Below are 19063 nucleotides of genomic sequence, written 5' to 3'. Positions count from 1 at the left end.
ACAGATCAAACAGTGGCACATAATAGACCAGATCTCGTATTAGTCAATAAATTAACGAGAAAAACAACACTCATTGATGTGGCGATTCCTAACAACAATAATCTACGTACTAAATTTACTGAAAAGATCGCCAAGTACAGAGATCTGGAGATTCAAATATGAAAACAATGGAGAATTTAAAGTACCCAAACAATACCTATTATAACCTAGGGCTCCTAGGGCTCGATAACACGGAAAGAGCCCCACTAGAGCTCAATCCTTTTGATACCGTAGGTATCTGGGATGAGTAAATTTTCCCCTTAGAGGGAATGTGAGCCGTATGGCTAAATCTGGATCGAACACAATAAAAATATGGAAATTACAATATCTGGGACACGAATGAGGGAAAAGCGATATGAAATGCTGAGATTTATAATACAGTGAAATATATGAGGAAGAAGGAGATTGTCCTGGTTGAAGAATTTAAGGGACTGGTTTAAAGGCAATTCTATTTAACGGTTCAGAGCAGCTGTAGATATAGTAAAGGTAGTGTTGATGATATCCAACCTCTGATTGTGAGACGGCGCTGAAAGAAGAATAAGAAATTCTGTCTATCAAAAAGAACTATTTTAATGTTGTCCAAAACGAACAGATACTTTTGTACATAAAAAATTATAATGTAGAAAAAAACTGTTACTGCTTTTTTTTAAACTTGCCAAATAACATTACAATATTTTTTTAGTTACATGATAATCTATTAACATCCCTGCCGGAGGAAATCAGTAGCTTGACAAAATTAACAAAGTTATCCCTAAACCATAACAAGATTACTAATTTACCTCAAGGTTTCTTTAACTTGACAGAACTTAAACAACTTTTTATTAGTCATAACTGTTTAGATTCTGTCTCCAAAGATATTTCGGATCTGGTTATGTTGGAAAAGCTGGTAAGTATGTGTAAATATATTTGAAAAGCTCATAGATTATAAAACTTTGTAACAATCCTCGACTTTAACGAAATATTTGTTGTAGTTTATGGTCACATCGCATATTTTAACTTTGTAGAACTTAATGAGTTAGAATTAAATGTACCAATATCTCTACTTTTATTTCACTTGCCATAAATAAGTTTTACTATAGTCTACTTGCTCATTGCCTTTGTAGGTCGTAATATACATACTCATTTCGAAGGGGAGAAATCAGCGTGTTGGAGACTGAACGTATATGTATATCTAGACTCCCTTTCAGATGTCCTCAGATGTCAACAGATCGATAGTCTCTAAATACAAGGACACACAATTTATGTTGATTACAAAAGCCCAACAGCGCCAACAAACCTTAAGGGGCTATCCTAGTGTAAAAGTACGAAATTCATATACTTTTTTGGGAATTTCTAAAATAAAAAATACTGTACCAATTGTTTCGAAAATTTGCATGAGCATTTATTATAAAAAGAAGTACACGTAAAACAATTTTCATAAAAAAATATTGAAAATTAAACGATTTATACGCCATCTACTGGCACCGTGAATATAAAAAACTAGCTCCACTGCTGCAGTGATTGGGACTAATAGAGATCTTGAAACATAAAATTTCAAAGTTATTATTGAAATAGTTATTTTCTATACCATCAACTAGGGGTTTTTTTGATCGGATAAAAAATGTCAATTTGGCGGTTTTTGAAACCGAAAATGTTTTAAAAAATTAAAAATTCTAATAAGCTAATTTAAAAAAAAAATCAACACCTTAATTTTTCCAAATTTTAATATTTTTCAAAAATCCTAGTTGATGGTATACGGCAGGGGTCACCAATTAGCGGACCGCGGTCCGCATCCGGACCGTGAGCTACTATTTTGCGGACCGTCATTAAATTCAGAATATAGCGTTTGGCAATTTTGAAAATGTTTGGCCATGAAATTGTATATTATGTTTGACTCAACTTATGTGTGCGAAGCCGCTTTATCAAGAACTTTATTAAAAATCGGTACAGATCTCAGCTAACAGATGAATATCTCAACTCCCCAATGAGAATCAGTTGCACCAGGGCCGCCGCTACCATGTGTGCAAAGTGTGCATCGCACACGGGCGGCCGATTATAGGGGCGGCCAAAAGCAGGTCACTGATGATAATACTCTTTTTCAAATGAAAATAAATTCAAAAAATTAAATAGTAATGATTCAGATATTTCTATAAACTCTAATATTTCAAGCAATCTAAACAAAAATGCCAGAAAATGTTAGTTATTATATGAACTGTCATTTTGCAGCTGTAGTCATAAAGTAGTTCAGGGAATGCTTTTTAATTCAAAGTGGCTGGCGGCTTTCGGACTTATATTTTTATCTACTTGGTCCTTATGCGATTTTTTCAAATTCTGAACATTTATGATTTGTTAATGGAGTACGATACGCCAATAGGATACTTTCCGAGAATTTAGATAAGTGCTTGTTAAGTTGCTCTCATTGAGTAATAAAAAAGTCGTTTTTATTACTCGATGGTTTAAAAAAATCTTTTTTATTACTCGAGCTATAATATTGTTCCTTTATGCATAAGTCTGTATGGTTATAAATGGGTTAGAGTTCAGTCTAAGTTGAGAATTTTATGATTTTAGACACGCTTTATATAATTGATTTTGTTTGTAATATATAGTAGTGTGACCGTTTCTTTTGCACACTTACTGTATTTCAAATAGGTCTGGATCCCGCGTACCAAAAAAAGTTGATTAATAGCAAGCTGAAAATTTGTTAATAGCTTAACGATATCTAGTCTGTCAAACTTTGATGTACGGGAACACTGGAACAGGTGAATATTTAATTGTGGAACAGTTTAAAAATTTGGAACGTCAGATTACGAAAACGGCCCATGTATTTTGTCGGACAGAACATCCAATTGATTTGTTCCCTTTCATTAAACTCGTGTAAAAATCAGACTGCTATTACTAACCAACTTGATTCCTGTCATTTAACATTCTTCGTGTTCCACTAATTAAAATGCCCATTTGGTGATAAACACCAGTCTGATTTTTGCATGAGAGTTTAATGAAATGGTAACAAATCATTGGAAGATATGTCCGACAAAATACATGGAACGATTTCGTAGTCTGACGTTCCAAATTTTTAACCTGTTCCACAGCTTAAACTTCCCCTGTTCCAGTATTCCCATACATCAAAGTTTGTCCGACTAGACACCGTTAAGCTATTAACAAATTTTCAGCTTGCTATTAATCAACCTTTTTTTGGGACGCGGGATCCAGGCCCATATATTTAAATATATTAGTAAACAATTAAGCATGCCGAATGTTGTAAGTAGTAGGTATTGTAAACAAAACTTATACATGTAGGTATTAGTACAATATTGCATTTCTGTATATTATTATTGACATAATAATAACTTTTTTTTTGGTACGCGGGTTCCAGGTCTAAAGGTAACGTCGAGATCAGAGCAATTATGATTATTAATATACGCGTTACGGTCTCCTGCACATTTTTTTAGATACTATAGGCCAGGAACCGAAGCTTTTCCCCTCGCAATTTTTACAGAATAGATCGATTTGATTGAAAATTTGAGAATAAGTAGTGGATAGTCCAATGATCAAAATCTATATAATTCCGAAAGGCGCTTTTACCATGGGGGTGGTTGCCACCCCATCTCGGGGGTGGAAATTTTTCATTATATTTTGACCGCAACAGTTGATAAAACATTCATTCTAAGCAAAAAATGTTCTATACATTTTTTTGATAAAATTAATAGTTTTCGATTTATTCGCTATCGAAAGTGTTAGTTTTGTATAGAAAAAATCAATGTTTTTCGATATACTTATTTACGATTCACTCAATTTTTGCCGCAGAAAATTTTTTTAAACCAAGTTCTTGGGAATTAAATAATCAACAATTTTATATTGAAACATTGTTTCGTATCTCTGATTTTCTGAAGAAAATGGCATTTTTTACCAAACTACAAAAATTCCTTATTCGCTTTAACTCTAGTTTTTTTTTAAACTAATCATTCTAAGCCAGTCAAACTTCTAGAATCTATTAATAATACATAAGTAAATAAGAATAAATAAAGCCAATGACTAAAAACACTGCTAACTTACATTATTATGCTTCCAATTGGATTTCTCCTTTTTTTTTTTCAAAAAAATAAATTAATTTTTTAATCGTAACTTTTTTTATTTTTTATCTTAGAAAGTTTGGTACAAAAATTTTTGTAGTTTTTACAAGATCTATAAGTTTATTAATATTAAATATTTTTAAAATTTTCAGTCGCAAAAAAAAATGTTTGAAAGGGTTTGACTTTGAAAGGGTTTGTAAAAGTGGCTTTGGCTTGTTATTACAAGTTTTAATTGTAAATAGCTCACTCAATTTTTGCCGCAGAAAAAAGGTTAACAAACCAGGTTCTTGGGAATTAAATAAGCCACAATTTCATATTTAAATATTTTTTCGTATCTCTGATGCTAATCTTGCTATTCTGAAGAAAAGGTTATTTTTCTCCAAACTACAAAAATTCGTTATTCGCTTTTAACTCCATTTTTTTAAAAACTAATCATTCTAAGTCGGTCAAACTTCTAGAACCTATTAATAGTACATAAATAAAGAACACCAAATAAGGCCAATGACTAATTTTACATAGGGTGGTGATTAGGGGGTTGCTTGCGATCACTTTTTCGCTGAAAAAAATGGGGACTGACATTCTTTTCATTGTAAGTCACTTAAATTTTGAGCTAGAGACTTTTTTTATTTCCGAAGATAGATATTTTTAAGTACTTTAAATTAGTTTGAACAAGTTGTCCTCGAAAAATGCGTAGTTTTCGCGTCTTTTAACTTTGAAACTACAATATTTAGCATTTGACGAAGAAGAGCCAACATATAATAAAGTATAGCTCGATTATTATTAGTCTTAAAGAAAATTTAAAAAAAAAACGGTTTTTTTTATTTTTTCAAAAGGTACATTTTTGTTAAGTAAAGTTGTTTTGATAAAACGAAAACTTTTGGAGTTATTAGCAGAAAACTTATTAAAAACATTGATTTTTTCGATATAAAACTAACACTTTAGATAGCGAATAAATCGAAAACTATCAATTTTATCAAAAAAATGTATAAAATGTTTTTTGCTTAGAGTGAACGTTTTTACCAACTTTTGCGATTAAAATATAATAAAAAATTTCCACCCCTGAGATGGGGTGGCAACCACCCCCATGGCAAAAGCGCTTTTCGGCATGATATAGATTTTGATTCTTGGACTATTATTAATTTACTACTTATTCTCAAATTTTCAAGCAAATCGATCTATTCTGTAAGAATTGCGAAGTTTTGTCCTATTTTAAGCTTCATTACTTGGACTACTAGTACTTATGTTAAAACGATTAAAGTGTTGGAAGGGGGCGGCAAATATTAAGTTGCACACGGGCGGCCAACATTTTAGCGGCGGCCCTGAGTTGCACCAAACTCACTCCAAACCTCAGACAGGTTGTACATAATAAAAAATGTCATTTTTTTCACTGATAATTATGTAAACAATGACAAATTTTCTGATTCGGTTTTTTTTGTGGATTCCTGTTCAAAAATGTCCCCTTAAACAAATCAGAAGGGGCCCGGGATGCCAGGCAAACAATCTTTTTATACAAATTCAAAATTACCTTTTAGCCCCGAAAATTGTATTTAAAAAAAAAGGTCTCTTGTCATTTTTTTCAAGAGTTGATGGTTTTCGAGTTATAAGCGATTCAAATACTTCTTTTTATAGTAACTGCTTATGCAAATTTTCATAAAGATTAGTACAGTACTTTTTAGTTCCCAAAAAAAAAGTATATGAATTTCGCACTTTTACACTAGGATAGCCCCTTAACAATACATAGAAAAAAATTAAAAAGTTCAAAGATACAAATATCTGGGAACGATAATTAATGAAAGTAATGAGTATATGAATATATGCAAGTGAGACATGGGTAAACAATGCAAAAATAGACAGTACAATAAACGCAGCGGAGATGAAGCAGCTAAGAAAAATAGCAGGAAAAGCGAAATTGGACAGAATAAGAAATGAAGATATTAGACAAAGACTGAAACAGGAATCGATAATAACCAAGATACAAAAAAGAAAATTAAAATGGTATGGACACATTAACAGAATGGACCAGGGAAGACTACCAAAGCAGGTGATGGAATCGAAAAGATATGGTAAAAGAAGGAAAGGGAGGCCAAGGAAGAGATGGATCGATCAGATTATAGAAATTGGACAGGAAAAAGGAAAAACACATCAACAAATGAAAGAGTTAGCAAAGGACCGCAAGAAATGGAAGAGATGGATAGAAGATGAATAAAACCTCCGAGGCCCCTGAGGGCAGGCGCGGATACAGAGGGGGGTCAACGGGGCTATAGACCCCCTATTGTACTTAGTCTCTAAATATTATTTTTTTACAGTTTTACAATTGTCCCGACGTAAGCAAAGGAACATTACTGCTATAAATTATCATTTTGTGTAACTATTTTACGCAGAATGTTTGATTTGAATTATTAATTTATGTAACAATATGTTTTCCACATTTTAAACAATGAACAGTATGTCCGAATGCATTCACACAACGGTCGAGCCTATGTGGCAACATTGGAACATTCAATACAGTTTATTCACTGTTATAATTCGGTTTGGGTGTAGCAAAACTAGCGGTATTTAAAGACAATCCGATCCAAAACGACAATTTCTGATATGGATGTCAATCCCAAGAAACCATCCAATATCGTACCGGGGGATTCCAGGCGTTTGCTGCAACTGAATAAGGAACGGCATGACTCAGTGGGAAAGATCCATCATTAAGAGATCAGGTATATCAAATCAGATATATTAGGTATATCAGATAAGGTATCAAAGTGGGACTTCTCTCCATACTAACCATCTCCCATATTATAATGTTGTTCTGAAGCTATTTTCTTGTGGCATTTTTGCAATTACCTATATAGTTTTGATGGGAAATAAGCCACAATTTTACTAAAAAAAAAAATGATTTTATTGACTTTTCGACGCGACGCCCAAATCGAGTGTCATTGTCAAAATACAAAAAATATTAATAAAGCTATTTTCTTGTAACATTTTTGCAATTAACTAGTTTTGATGGGAAATAAGCCACAATTTTACTAAAAAATAATTTTATTAACATTTTTGAATGGGTTGCATATGTGAGTCCATATTAAATGTAGTAATGAAACACAGACTTACTCACAATCATTTAATTATACTTTGACGACCGGTTTCGATCTCTACATTATACAGATCATCTTCAGGTCGGCGTTACAAGTAGTTAAATGCTACAATTAAAGAAAACCAGAATTAGAACATTATCTGGTTGCACAAATATTAATAGAAAGCCAAATTCGAAAAAATTTTTGAAATAAAGGTTTGCAACTGTTGACATTTCAGAATATTGATACATACAAATGCACACCTATGAGTTAAAATGCTCATAAGCATATATGAGCAAATGGGTGCATGCAGTTTGTGAATATTTGTTGAAATTTAAATTTTTTAACTATTAAAAAACAAATTAAAACATTAAGCAACCTTAAATATGCATCCCAACTCAAAATAATAATAATAAATAGATAGTAATATTGTTCAAACCTACTCACATGCCGTTACAAGGGATGCGTTGCCACTTAGTTGTTATCATATTAATTCGTCCAACTTATGCCAATTGGTTTGCTGGGAGAGTTATACGGTAAACAGACATGTTACGCAGGTCAAAACAAAGTAAAATTTTTGAATTTGGAATGAATCCTGAAGGAAGATGCGTGCTGTGAAACAGGTGATGACTTGTTAGAATGGAGAAAGACAATGCTCAAGTGGTTGTGTATTGAATGTAGCCAAGTATGAAAACTTTATTGTAGACACTTGTTCAAAAGTGATGGTCTTAGCTCGTAGATGTTTTACGATACGGGCAGAGGAAATTGTATCGTAAAACATCTACGAACTAAGACCATCACTTTTGTACAAGTGTCTACAATAAAGTTTTCATACTTGGCTACATTCAATACACAACCACTTGAGCATTGTCTTTCTCCATTCTAACAAGTCATCACCTGTTTCACAGCACGCACCTTCCTTCAGGATCCATTCCAAATTCAAAAAATTTTACTTTGTTTTGACCTGCGTAACATGTCTGTTTACCGTATAACTCTCCCAGCAAACCAATTGGCATAAGTTGGACGAATTAATATGATAACAACTAAGTGGCAACGCATCCCTTGTAACGGCATGTGAGTAGGTTTGAACAATATTACTATCTATTTATTATTATTATTTTGAGTTGGGATGTATATTTAAGGTTGCTTAATGTTTTAATTTGTTTTTTAATAGTTAAAAAATTTAAATTTCAACAAATATTCACAAACTGCATGCACCCAGTTGCTCATATATGCTTATGAGCATTTTAACTCATAGGTGTGCATTTGTATGTATCAATATTCTGAAATGTCAATAGTTGCAAACCTTTATTTCAAAAAATTTTTCGAATTTGGCTTTCTATTAATATTTGTGCAACCAGATAATGTTCTAATTCTGGTTTTCTTTAATTGTAGCATTTAACTACTTGTAACGCCGACCTGAAGATGATCTGTATAATGTAGAGATCGAAACCGGTCGTCAAAGTATAATTAAATGATTGTGAGTAAGTCTGTGTTTCATTACTACATTTAATTTTATTAACGTTTCGACGCCCAAAATCGGTTGTTGAGAATTGCAATTACTAGGACAGCAGACTAAACAGTGGCATATAATAGAACAGATCTCATTCGTTAATAAATTCATGCACAAAACACTAATTAATGTGGTGATACCTAACAACAATAATCTGCGTGTTAAATATAATGAAAAGAAAGCCAGTACGGAGATTTGGAAGTACCGAAACAATACCTACCTATTATTCTCTCTACTACTGGAGTCATTCCTTCTAGAAAACATAAACTAGTTGGGTCTGAATGAACATCTGTATAGTCCATGCTGACAGCTGTACCACTTTCATCGACCAGATATACACGAAAATTTAATTTTTGGGAGATACTCCGGCATATACTAAATCACCTAGGGCTCAGTAGCAAGGAAAAAGATAGGATAGAGATAGTAGCGCCAGAGCTCAATCCATTGAGTGCAGTAGAGAGAACAACATTACCGCGGTATCTAGGAGGAAGAGGACTTATGTGCATAGGCAAGCAAATAGAAAAGCTGGTTACTAATTTAAGAACCTATTTTCAGACGCAAGCCGAGATATCTAGATGAGTCGAACTACTGGTTAATATCAGGAAGGATATTTGCCGAAGCAGAGGAAAGATTATTCACCAGGAATTCACCAATAAGCTGGTACTTCTCCAAACCGACCATCTCCCTTGTTATCAATACATCCCTGACTAAATGCTTCAAAACGACAACTACAAGCTATACTGGGACCGCAACCCAGAGCCTTAGGGGGAGCGCGAGCCGTATGGCTAAATCTGGATAATCATAATAATAACATTTTCGGGAAGTCCAGCCCCCCCTATTATGAATTTCTAGATCCGCGCCTGCCTGAGGGGCATAAGGAGTTTCGAGAAAGAAGAAGAAAAAAAAGTATATGAATTTCGCACTTTTACACTAGGATAGCCCCTTAACAATACATAGAAAAAAATTAAAAAGTTCAAAAATACAAATATCTGGGAACGATAATTAATGAAAGTAATGAGTACCTACAAAGAAGAGATTAAAACAAGAAGACAATAGGCAAGAAATGCTTTTAACATAGGGAAAAAAGTATTATGTAGCAGGGGCATTACACTTTCTTTAATGCTTCGTGTTATTCGTATTATTTTATGGGTTAGAGACTTAAAGAAATACGTTTTAGATAAATTGCAAGCCTTCGAATTATAGACCTACAGAAGAATATTACGAATAAGTTGGGGGGAGGGATATCCCGAATGTTTAGAAGATATTCACGGTGTTGAGACGAATGAGAAAAGAGAAAGAGAAACATTATTAAGATTGGGAAATTGCAATATCTGGGACATGTCATGAGAAGTGAGCGTTATAACTTGCTACAATTAATACAAGGAAGAGTTTAGTGTAGAAGGACTCGTGGAAGAAGTGCATTTTCTGGTCCAACTATTTGAGATCCTAGTTTAACTGCACTTCTGCTGATAGCTTTAAAGCAGCGGGATATTGAAAGTGCGAATTGCTGAGGTGATTGTCCACCTTCTTAGAGGAGGATGTACATGAAGAAGAAGGGAAGGTACCACAACTGATTATTTACTTTCATGGGATCACTTACCAAACTAATTTGAGTGTGTTCTCTATCAACATAAGCAGCCCAGCGGTGCTCGATCAACTGATAAGCCTTCTGTCCACATTTATTCGTATTCTGGTTATATTGTAATATTATCATATCATAATTTAAACACTTTTAGAAATGAGTTCAGACCAACTGCTAAACTTAAAAATTATTTTCAGATCTAGAAGCTTTTGTTTATATATGTATATACGCAAGATGATGGAGTGAATTTTAAAACGAGTTACGTCTCATCCTTATTAATTTTCTTTAATGTAATACAGTAAAAGAAGATGTGGTAAAGCATACTATTGAGTTGGTTGAAAATATAATTATGAACATAGACCATGAAAAAAGTCAGTGTGATATCTACATTAGAAAAAAGAACTTTATAAACTGAAAGTTTATAATTGAAGCGTTGAAGCGTATAATCACTTCACGTAAATATATTTTCTGGCATATATTTTAAAAGAATCTGTGATTATTTTAGCTAGAGACAGAACTTTGCCGCTTTCTTTATTAAAGTTTTTCATTTTTCAAACTTGTGAAACAAATTTCTTACCGGTATTGTTTTTGGCATTGACGTTTTATACCACAACAACGCCCTCTATTGCACATATTTTTCTCCCTTGGTGTGAACCTATTTTTAAAGAATCACAGTGTTCGCTTCTAGCTTGCCTAAAACCATTTTGTTTCCGTTTGTGGTGTATTCTTAAAAATATATTTTTAACCTATATTACATTTCATTTTAGGATTTGTCAAACAATGTGATATTAAACTTACCTTCAGGAATAGGTTTTTTGGTAAGACTTACAGAATTAAATGTTTCGAATAACAAGCTTGCCAAACTACCACCGGATATTGTTAATTTAAGAGGTGAGTTTGTTAGATTAACATATTTCATTACTAATGTTTCTATAATTAAGACCTTAAATGAAGTATGAGAGACATGGTGCAGTGTTTTACAAGGCTTGCGGACGCGGCAAGTGAATTAGGACTTGTGGTAAACGAGGAAAAAACCAAATATATGTTGGTTTCTAAAAACTCCCGAAATATCCAACAGAAAATTCAAATAACAACCATACCTTTGAGCAAGTCAAGGAATTAACATATCTTGGATCGCTAGTAAACTCAATAAACACTCAAGGGCGGGGGGTAAATTTAAATGCAAAATACACGTAAAAATAAGCAACTTTTATTCGAGACATTTTTTCGAATTATGGATAGATGACGCTATAATCGGAAAAACGATTGTTGGAAATGGAAAATTAAATTAAAAATGTAAAGTCTCCCACTTTATGGAAAACTTAACTTAACTTTTTTGGTTTTAGGACCTATTCTTCACAACCCAATAGGTCCCCATAACGCTCGAGTAACTGCAAATTCAGCACACTTGCCTCCCCTACTATAACTTCATATTTTTTGTCCAAAAGTTGCCATAAAATCGCGTTCGAAATTTACGCTGCGTTAGAAGTCATTAGACCTTAGACCTTCTCTACAGTGAATTTAAAGGCGTCTCTAGCTTTAAGATTATTTCAGTGGAAATGGTGAGCTAAGTGTGACGCTCCTCATTGTCGATGGACCACCAAAGATTCCGGCCTATTTTTATATTCACACATAAACATTTTTTTTGTCTACCTAAGGATTTTATTACCTTGTTTGATTTATGAGCTTTTTGCCGAACGTACTATGGTCCTTTTCATGGGCATTTTTCAGTGCGTCACAAATGATATAAAAAAAGGTAAGTCCGTGATAATATACATTTATAACATTTATTCTAACATGACATTTTAGTTAAATCTGACAATTGTCACATTTTATTTGCAATTTGGCGTAAAAACAAATCAATTGTGTTTATTGCATTTATAAAATGGTATTTTCTTTGATTTGTATAGTCTTATAAATTGTACAGATTATATTCGTAGATATATTATATAATTCGTAAATTTTTTTTCGGTTATAGCGCCATCTATCGACAACTAGAATAAATGTTATAAATGTCTGTAATCGCAGACGTGCTTTTTTTCTGTCACATACAATTTAATGCGTTAGAAAGAAATCGAAAAACTGTGACGCACTGAAAGATACCTATGAGAAAAAGAATAGTAAATTCTTTTAACTTTGTTTATTTGATATTATGATATTCTAGAGAATTCTTTAAACCTAGAAGGATTTAATTTAGTATTTAAGGAATCAAAAATGTATTGGGACAGTATAATAAAGCCGTGTTTCGAACGTATGTAGCCGGCATTTTTGAATAGATAATTTTGTAATATAAATTAGATTATATTTGTCGTAATAAATTAAGTGTTAAGCGGTTATTGTTTTTGTAAAGTTAGTGCTGTAAATAAAATAATATGAAGTTTTTTATTTAAATTAATATAAGGATTCTTATTTAAAAATAAATAGAGTCAATTCAAAATAAATATTAGTGCCTAAAAAAATAAATCACAAAAGTCACTCTAGCATAACATAAGTCTACCGACTTAGAATTAAATGATGAATTAAAAAATGTTCAAGAACATTTTGCACGAAAAAAGTTTAATCAATTTAATGCTTTCTGATAAGCAATATTTTTGGCCCTTTTTGATGCTTGTAAATATACAACGATGACGGGTTTCCGATGCGCAAAAACGCGACGTATGGTTGTCCATGCGCGAAACATCAAAACTCGCAAGTTGATTCCGCAAACTGCCAACGATCGGCCTTGCGATTTCTTTATCCTCATTGCATAAAACCAAACACATGGAAAATAATAGATTCTTAAAATCAAATAGGAAGTCCATTGGAATCATCGGTATACGCGAGATCAAGACATCTTCTTTGTATTTTTCCTTGCTGATAATTGCCTCAATGACATTATTCGGTAGCTTTTTCACATTGTACATTCGAGGTTGATTAATATTAAGCAGCATAATGACAACCTACCTATTATTGTAAATTGTGAGGAGTCCAGCAAATTTCATGGCATTCATAAACTATGTGGGATAGTTGACATTGTGTTGAGCTTATGTTGTGTTCGATGTGCACGAACTCATGGCCGGCGATAACGGGCCTGCAAGGGATGCACTGCAAGCAGGCGCCTCTGTTTGTGGGAGGCGACAAAATGATCTTTTTTAAACGCTTTTCTTTACTTCAATAGTTTGCATCAAATCTTTAGACGTTAATTTGACTAACTTTTCTTCAATGCAAATGAATGAAAATTTGCAGATATATGCATTCGCGGGAACAATGCACGATTAGTCAATAAAAATTTTTTTATGTTAATTAATTGTAAAAAAACGATTTTAATGGAAAATGCTTAAATTCTCTTGTTTTTAACAATGTAGAAACTTAAAACTTTTACGGATTGTAGATAATGATATGAACTATACATAATTTCACTTTTTACGTTAATTGTTTACGTTATGCTTCATAAATAAACAATAAAGTTTCAAATTTTGAACGCTCATATATTTGTTTATATATAAATCGGCGTTTATTCGTGTCAAATTTCAATACGATACGACACAAAACTTCAACCAAAACTCGAATTCAAATAATTCGTGTTTTTATCGTAGTCTTAGAAAAACCACCGGTAGAAACGTTTTGTGCTACAATTAAAGAATTCGTTTTCTCGTATTAATTAATTAAACGCTTTTCTTTAGTTCAATCGTTTGGGTCAAATCTTTGGACGTTAATTTGGCTGCCTTTTCTTCAATGCAAATGACTAAAAATTTGCAGACATATTATGTATTCGCAGGAACAATACACGAATAGTCAATAAAAAATTTTTTTGTTTATTAATTGTTTAAATAAAAAAACGATTTTAACGGAAAATGCTTAAATTCTTTTGTTTTTTACAATGAAGAAACTTGAAACTTTTACAGATTGTAGCTAATTATATGAACTATACATAATTTCACTTTTTACTTTACGTTAATTATTGTTTACGTTATGCTTCATAAATAAACAATAAAGTTTCAAATTTTTTGCCGATTCCGACTACTTTTCATGTTTGTATATCATATGTTTTATACATATTTTAATAAACATGAGGATATATTTTAATGTTTGAAAAGTGTAAGACTAAAAAGTCAAAAATAAAAAAATATGAAAAAAATATTTTTAAGAAAAGCTTTTTTTTAGTTACGAGTGACTAAAATTAAACATATAAAAAAATCAACTAAAAAGCAAAAAATAAAAAAAATTGAAAAAATCTAACACATTCGTTAAAGAAAAGCGTGGTGCGAAAACCGTTTATTCGATGAAGACGCGCCACCCTTTTCTTTGACGAATGTGTTAGATTTTTTCAATTTTTTTTATTTTTTGCTTTTTAGTTGATTTTTTATGTTTAATTTTAGTCACATGTAACTAAAGAAAAGCGTTTCTTAAAAATATTTGTTTCATATTTTTTTATTTGATTGTTTTGGTCAAAATGCTAATTAAAAAAAAAAACGAAGGGCGTCTATGCTAGTTTTGCAGACGTGTACCTTATAACCTAGCACCGGGACTGGACGAACTCGTTCCATTCTAAGCGCATCCACTTCATTTTCTATCACTCTAGAATAAAAATCTAACATGTCGATAGGATTATTATCATTTTCTGTGTCTCGTTGCTCATCAAGGCGCTTATCGCGTACCTTAGCTCCTCCCAAATTTGGTTGACTTATATTATATTACCTACTCTAAAATCAGAGCTAAGAAGTGAAATTGGGCAATATTCACACTGATTGATTGATATGGCATTAGTAAATTCATGGCTTCTCTAAAAATGAGTCAATAAGTGAAATATTACTTGAGTCAAATATTACTACAAGAAGAATAGTAGGAAGATCGAAAACATCAATATCTAATGTATTTACGGACGTAAAATTCGAGGAGAAAGAATACTTCATGGAGAAGCGTGAAGAGCAGAGACAATGTCCAGGAGAAAATTGCAAAGCCAAATCACTAAAATATTCCGGAAAATGTGCTGTAACATTGTGTAAAAATTGTTTTATACAATATCATAAAACATAAACTAATTTTTATCAGAGACAAATAAAAATTTTAAGGGGAATGGCGCAAAATGTGGTCTGTCAAAATTTTCAATGTGTTTTAATTATTGTGTTAATTTTTTCGAATCCTCAGAAAACTAATAAGTATTTTTGAAAAATTTAAACGCAAAATGAAGTATTACGTTATTACCGAGGGCCTAAAGTCCCTTAGAATAAATAAAAAGTTTCTTTTGAATGAAATATTTGCAATTAAAAATCACACTAAATTTTCTCTTTTATTTTAGCCTGTAACTTTTAAAATAAACATTAGGTATAGAAGTTTTCAGGGACTTTCGGCCCTCAGTAATAATGTAATCTTTCATTATGCATTTAAATTTTTCAAAAATACTTATTGGTTTGCTCAGGATTCGAAAAACATGGATACATTTAAAACACATTGAACATTTTGACAGGCGACATTTTGGGCCCATGCCCGACTGTTTGTAACTAGTTCATACATACTTGCAATTATGATAACACTAACGCCCAGTGATCTATTTAAAGGACGGGTCAAAATTAATAAAAAAGCAAATGTGTTAAACAATTTCGTGAATATTTCCATATTAATAACAATATTACTGATTATTTCATTCATAGGAGATTCTGACCAATAGAAAGCTACAGAAATCTGAATTAAATCGATAATTTTTAATAATCTCCCGTCGTTAAGTATATTACGTCAGATGCCCTTCGTTGCTACGAAAAAATACATTCAGTGACATTAATGACAATTAATGTTTTAAAAATTATAAAAGTGATGACTTTCAATCGTCAAATATTTATAAAAACTGTGTGTTTATTGGTACTTACATAAATAAATTACAATAAAATTTTGGTTTTGAACAGTTTTATTCATGAAATAATCGCAACAAATTGCACTCCACCTCTGAAAGTAATATAGAATTTTTGCTCTCGTGAAACTTTGACATCGCCTTCGGCTCGTGAAATTAAAACTGTCAAAGTGTCACGCGGGAAAAATTCAATAATTTCAGAGCTCTTGTGAGAGCTCAGAACTCAAAAATTTTTAAATTCGAAAAAAATTATATTTTGTTTATTAATGGGTTAAAGGTGGGAAATTTTCAAATTATCACCTTGTTTGCTGTTTGTTATGTGAGTACCTATTGTAAAATTATGAATGAGCTTATGGAAAATATAATGGCTTGACTGTTTTTAAATTTTAGCATTATTAAAGATGGATATTAGTCACAACAGTATTACACAACTGCCAGATATGGGAGAACTGAGAAAATTACAAATCTTATATGCTCAACACAATGATATTCGAGAAATTCCAGGATTTTTCGGATGTGAACAAGTACATGAAATTTATTTTGGCAATAACTTTATAGAAGTACGTATTTTATGTGAAGTTCTTATTTTATATCTGTATACAGTATGTCGCAAAAGTATGGACTAAACTTATTAATCTATTTATACTTCTAGATTACAAAATAAAGATTCTAATTTTTTAGGAAATACCCCTTGAATTTTGTGAAAATATGAATCATCTGAAAATACTAGAATTAAGAGATAATCAGATTAAAGCTGTGCCTTCAGAAATTACAAAGTTAGCTCATTTAACTAAATTTGACCTGACCAATAATGACATTGAGGAGTAAGTATAGCAACCTAGGAAGACAATTCAAACATTTTCTATACAAAAAAAGTCTCTACATGTTTTATTTACTGTAAGTTTCGTTTAGAGTATCTTTCTCTCTATCCTTTCAATACCTTAGTCCAGGGCTTCCCAAACTGTGCGTCGCGACGCCCCAGGGCGTCGCGGCTTTGTTCCAGGGGCGTCGCGTGTCAGGCTGACTTTTATTCGATATTTTAAACTGATATGTGACTTAAAATAATATTAACTGGATATCTGTGTAGGCGTGTGTACGGATGGTGCCCGAGCGATGCCTGCACAGTATGGAGGACTACAGGCTCTCATCAAAACCAAGGCTCCAAGTGTAAAATGGACACATTTGTCACACATAGAGAGGCCTTAGCAACAAAGAAATTACACCTGTTATTAAAGTGGTGAACTACACACGATCCGTGAAATCAAGACTTTTCAAGAACTTTGTGAAGAAATGCCTTTAATTTATTAATACAACTCTCGTTAGCTGTCCAAAGGCAACGTACTCGCACATGTATACGAATTAAGAAATGAATTTTACACGTAGGTATCTACATACAGAATCGCATAATATTGCTCAAAACTTTATTAATTCAGAGTTTATAATAAAATTAGCATACCTCTGGACATATTTAAGAAATGAATGCCCGGTTGCACCAACAGATCTTAAGCTTAAGTCGAGAATATCATAAGAATTAATATAATATAATTATAATATATTACAATAAGAATACAATAATATAATAATAGACATAATTGATAATAAGGTAAGAATCTAAAATTATGGTGCAACGTAAGTGATACTCAAGGAGGCCCTATCTATAAGTAGAGCTTAGCTAAGTTGGAGCTTAAGATCTGTTGGTGCAACCAGGCATTAATGATCTTAATAAGTCTTTGCAGGGAAACAATATTCATATCCTGCAATTGGCAGATAAAATTACTGGGTTTTAGAAGAAGTTGCTCTTATGGAAGAGAAAATTAGAATATCAAGAAATTGACTGTTTCCCTGCTTTACAAGGTATTCTATAAGAAAAATCGATAGAAATCCTCGATCCCTGTTTAAAAAATATGTTTACGCAGCACATCATCATCATGTCATCATTGAGCGAACACTTTGAGAAACATTTTCCCGAAGATCTGGAACAATATGACTGGGTCAGAAACCCTTTCCAGTCATCCACACAATCGACACTTTCAACAGAGGAAGAAGAACAACTGACAGAATTGTCCTGTGATTCTAGCCTAAAGCTTTTGGAGCTCAGTTTCTCATGAATATCATGCCATCAGTACTTCTGCATTAAAGGTTTTATTACCATTTGCGACTTCGTACCTGTGCGAAACGGGCTTTTCTGCAGTTGCAGTAGTAATTAAAAACAAGTACATGTCAAACATAAACGTAGAAAAAGAAATGAGAGTGGCAATTTTCAAACTGAAGCCCCGGTTTCATAAGCTGTACTCAAAAAAGCAAGCACATCCCTCACATTAACCAACCAGTTACATAAATAAATAATATCCCTTTTTATTTTTGTGCCTATGTTTTGATTTCGTTCTTAATTTCTAATAAAAATTATAAATGTCCAAATAGTGTTTTTGTTGTAACTATAACCTGTTACTAGGCTAGTACTAAAATTTGTAAGTATTATACTCTGGGCTAATTAGCAAAATTCATGGAAAAGTTATTTACCAGCAATTTTATTGCTGGAATCGAATTATAAGCTCCTATATATTAATAATATAGGTATGCAAAGTCCGCAGATAGTGTGCTACTTTTTTTATAAACAAAATGGCGCCGACAAATCGTATTTTTTTCAATTATTGCTCTATAACTCCGAAGATTTTAACTTTACAACAAAAACACCCAAATAAAAATTCACTGCAATTAAATTCTGCATAGAGATAGGTTTTTCACGATTTGCTCTGACGAAAATTTTCCTCGGAAAATGCGGGTTTTCCTAACAAAAACTCTAATTTTCAAATAAAGTTTTCGGTAAGTAATTATTAATCAATAATTAAATAACTTAGTGGCATCAAAGCTTTCTTGGTATAGATTGTAATTCCAGAAGCTGGTGAAAATTAAACGAATATTTTAGCAACAATTCAATTGTTAATTAACAATTTACGATCGCAATAATAACCAAAATAATCATGATACGCTGAT

The 19063-nt window shown here is 32.2% G+C and overlaps 1 protein-coding gene across 2 annotated transcripts in view; it reads left to right on the top strand.

The window, feature by feature from the left end:
• The window catches only part of LOC114336382 (leucine-rich repeat-containing protein 40-like), a 97229-nt gene that overhangs the window by 23593 nt on the left and 54573 nt on the right, over nt 1–19063 (top strand). For both annotated transcript variants that reach the window (XM_028286740.2, XM_028286739.2), the window contains exons 3-6: nt 722–925; nt 11013–11136; nt 16460–16629; nt 16751–16893. In XM_028286740.2, the coding sequence (XP_028142541.1) occupies nt 722–925; nt 11013–11136; nt 16460–16629; nt 16751–16893 (641 nt within the window). The remainder of the gene's footprint in view (nt 1–721; nt 926–11012; nt 11137–16459; nt 16630–16750; nt 16894–19063) is intronic.

Source organism: Diabrotica virgifera, chromosome 3, assembly GCF_917563875.1.
Source record: "Diabrotica virgifera virgifera chromosome 3, PGI_DIABVI_V3a".
In the NCBI taxonomy this organism is placed as follows: domain Eukaryota; kingdom Metazoa; phylum Arthropoda; class Insecta; order Coleoptera; family Chrysomelidae; genus Diabrotica; species Diabrotica virgifera.
The sequence above is the reverse complement of the archived record's forward strand: the minus strand, read 5'-3'. Positions and strand labels throughout refer to the sequence as shown.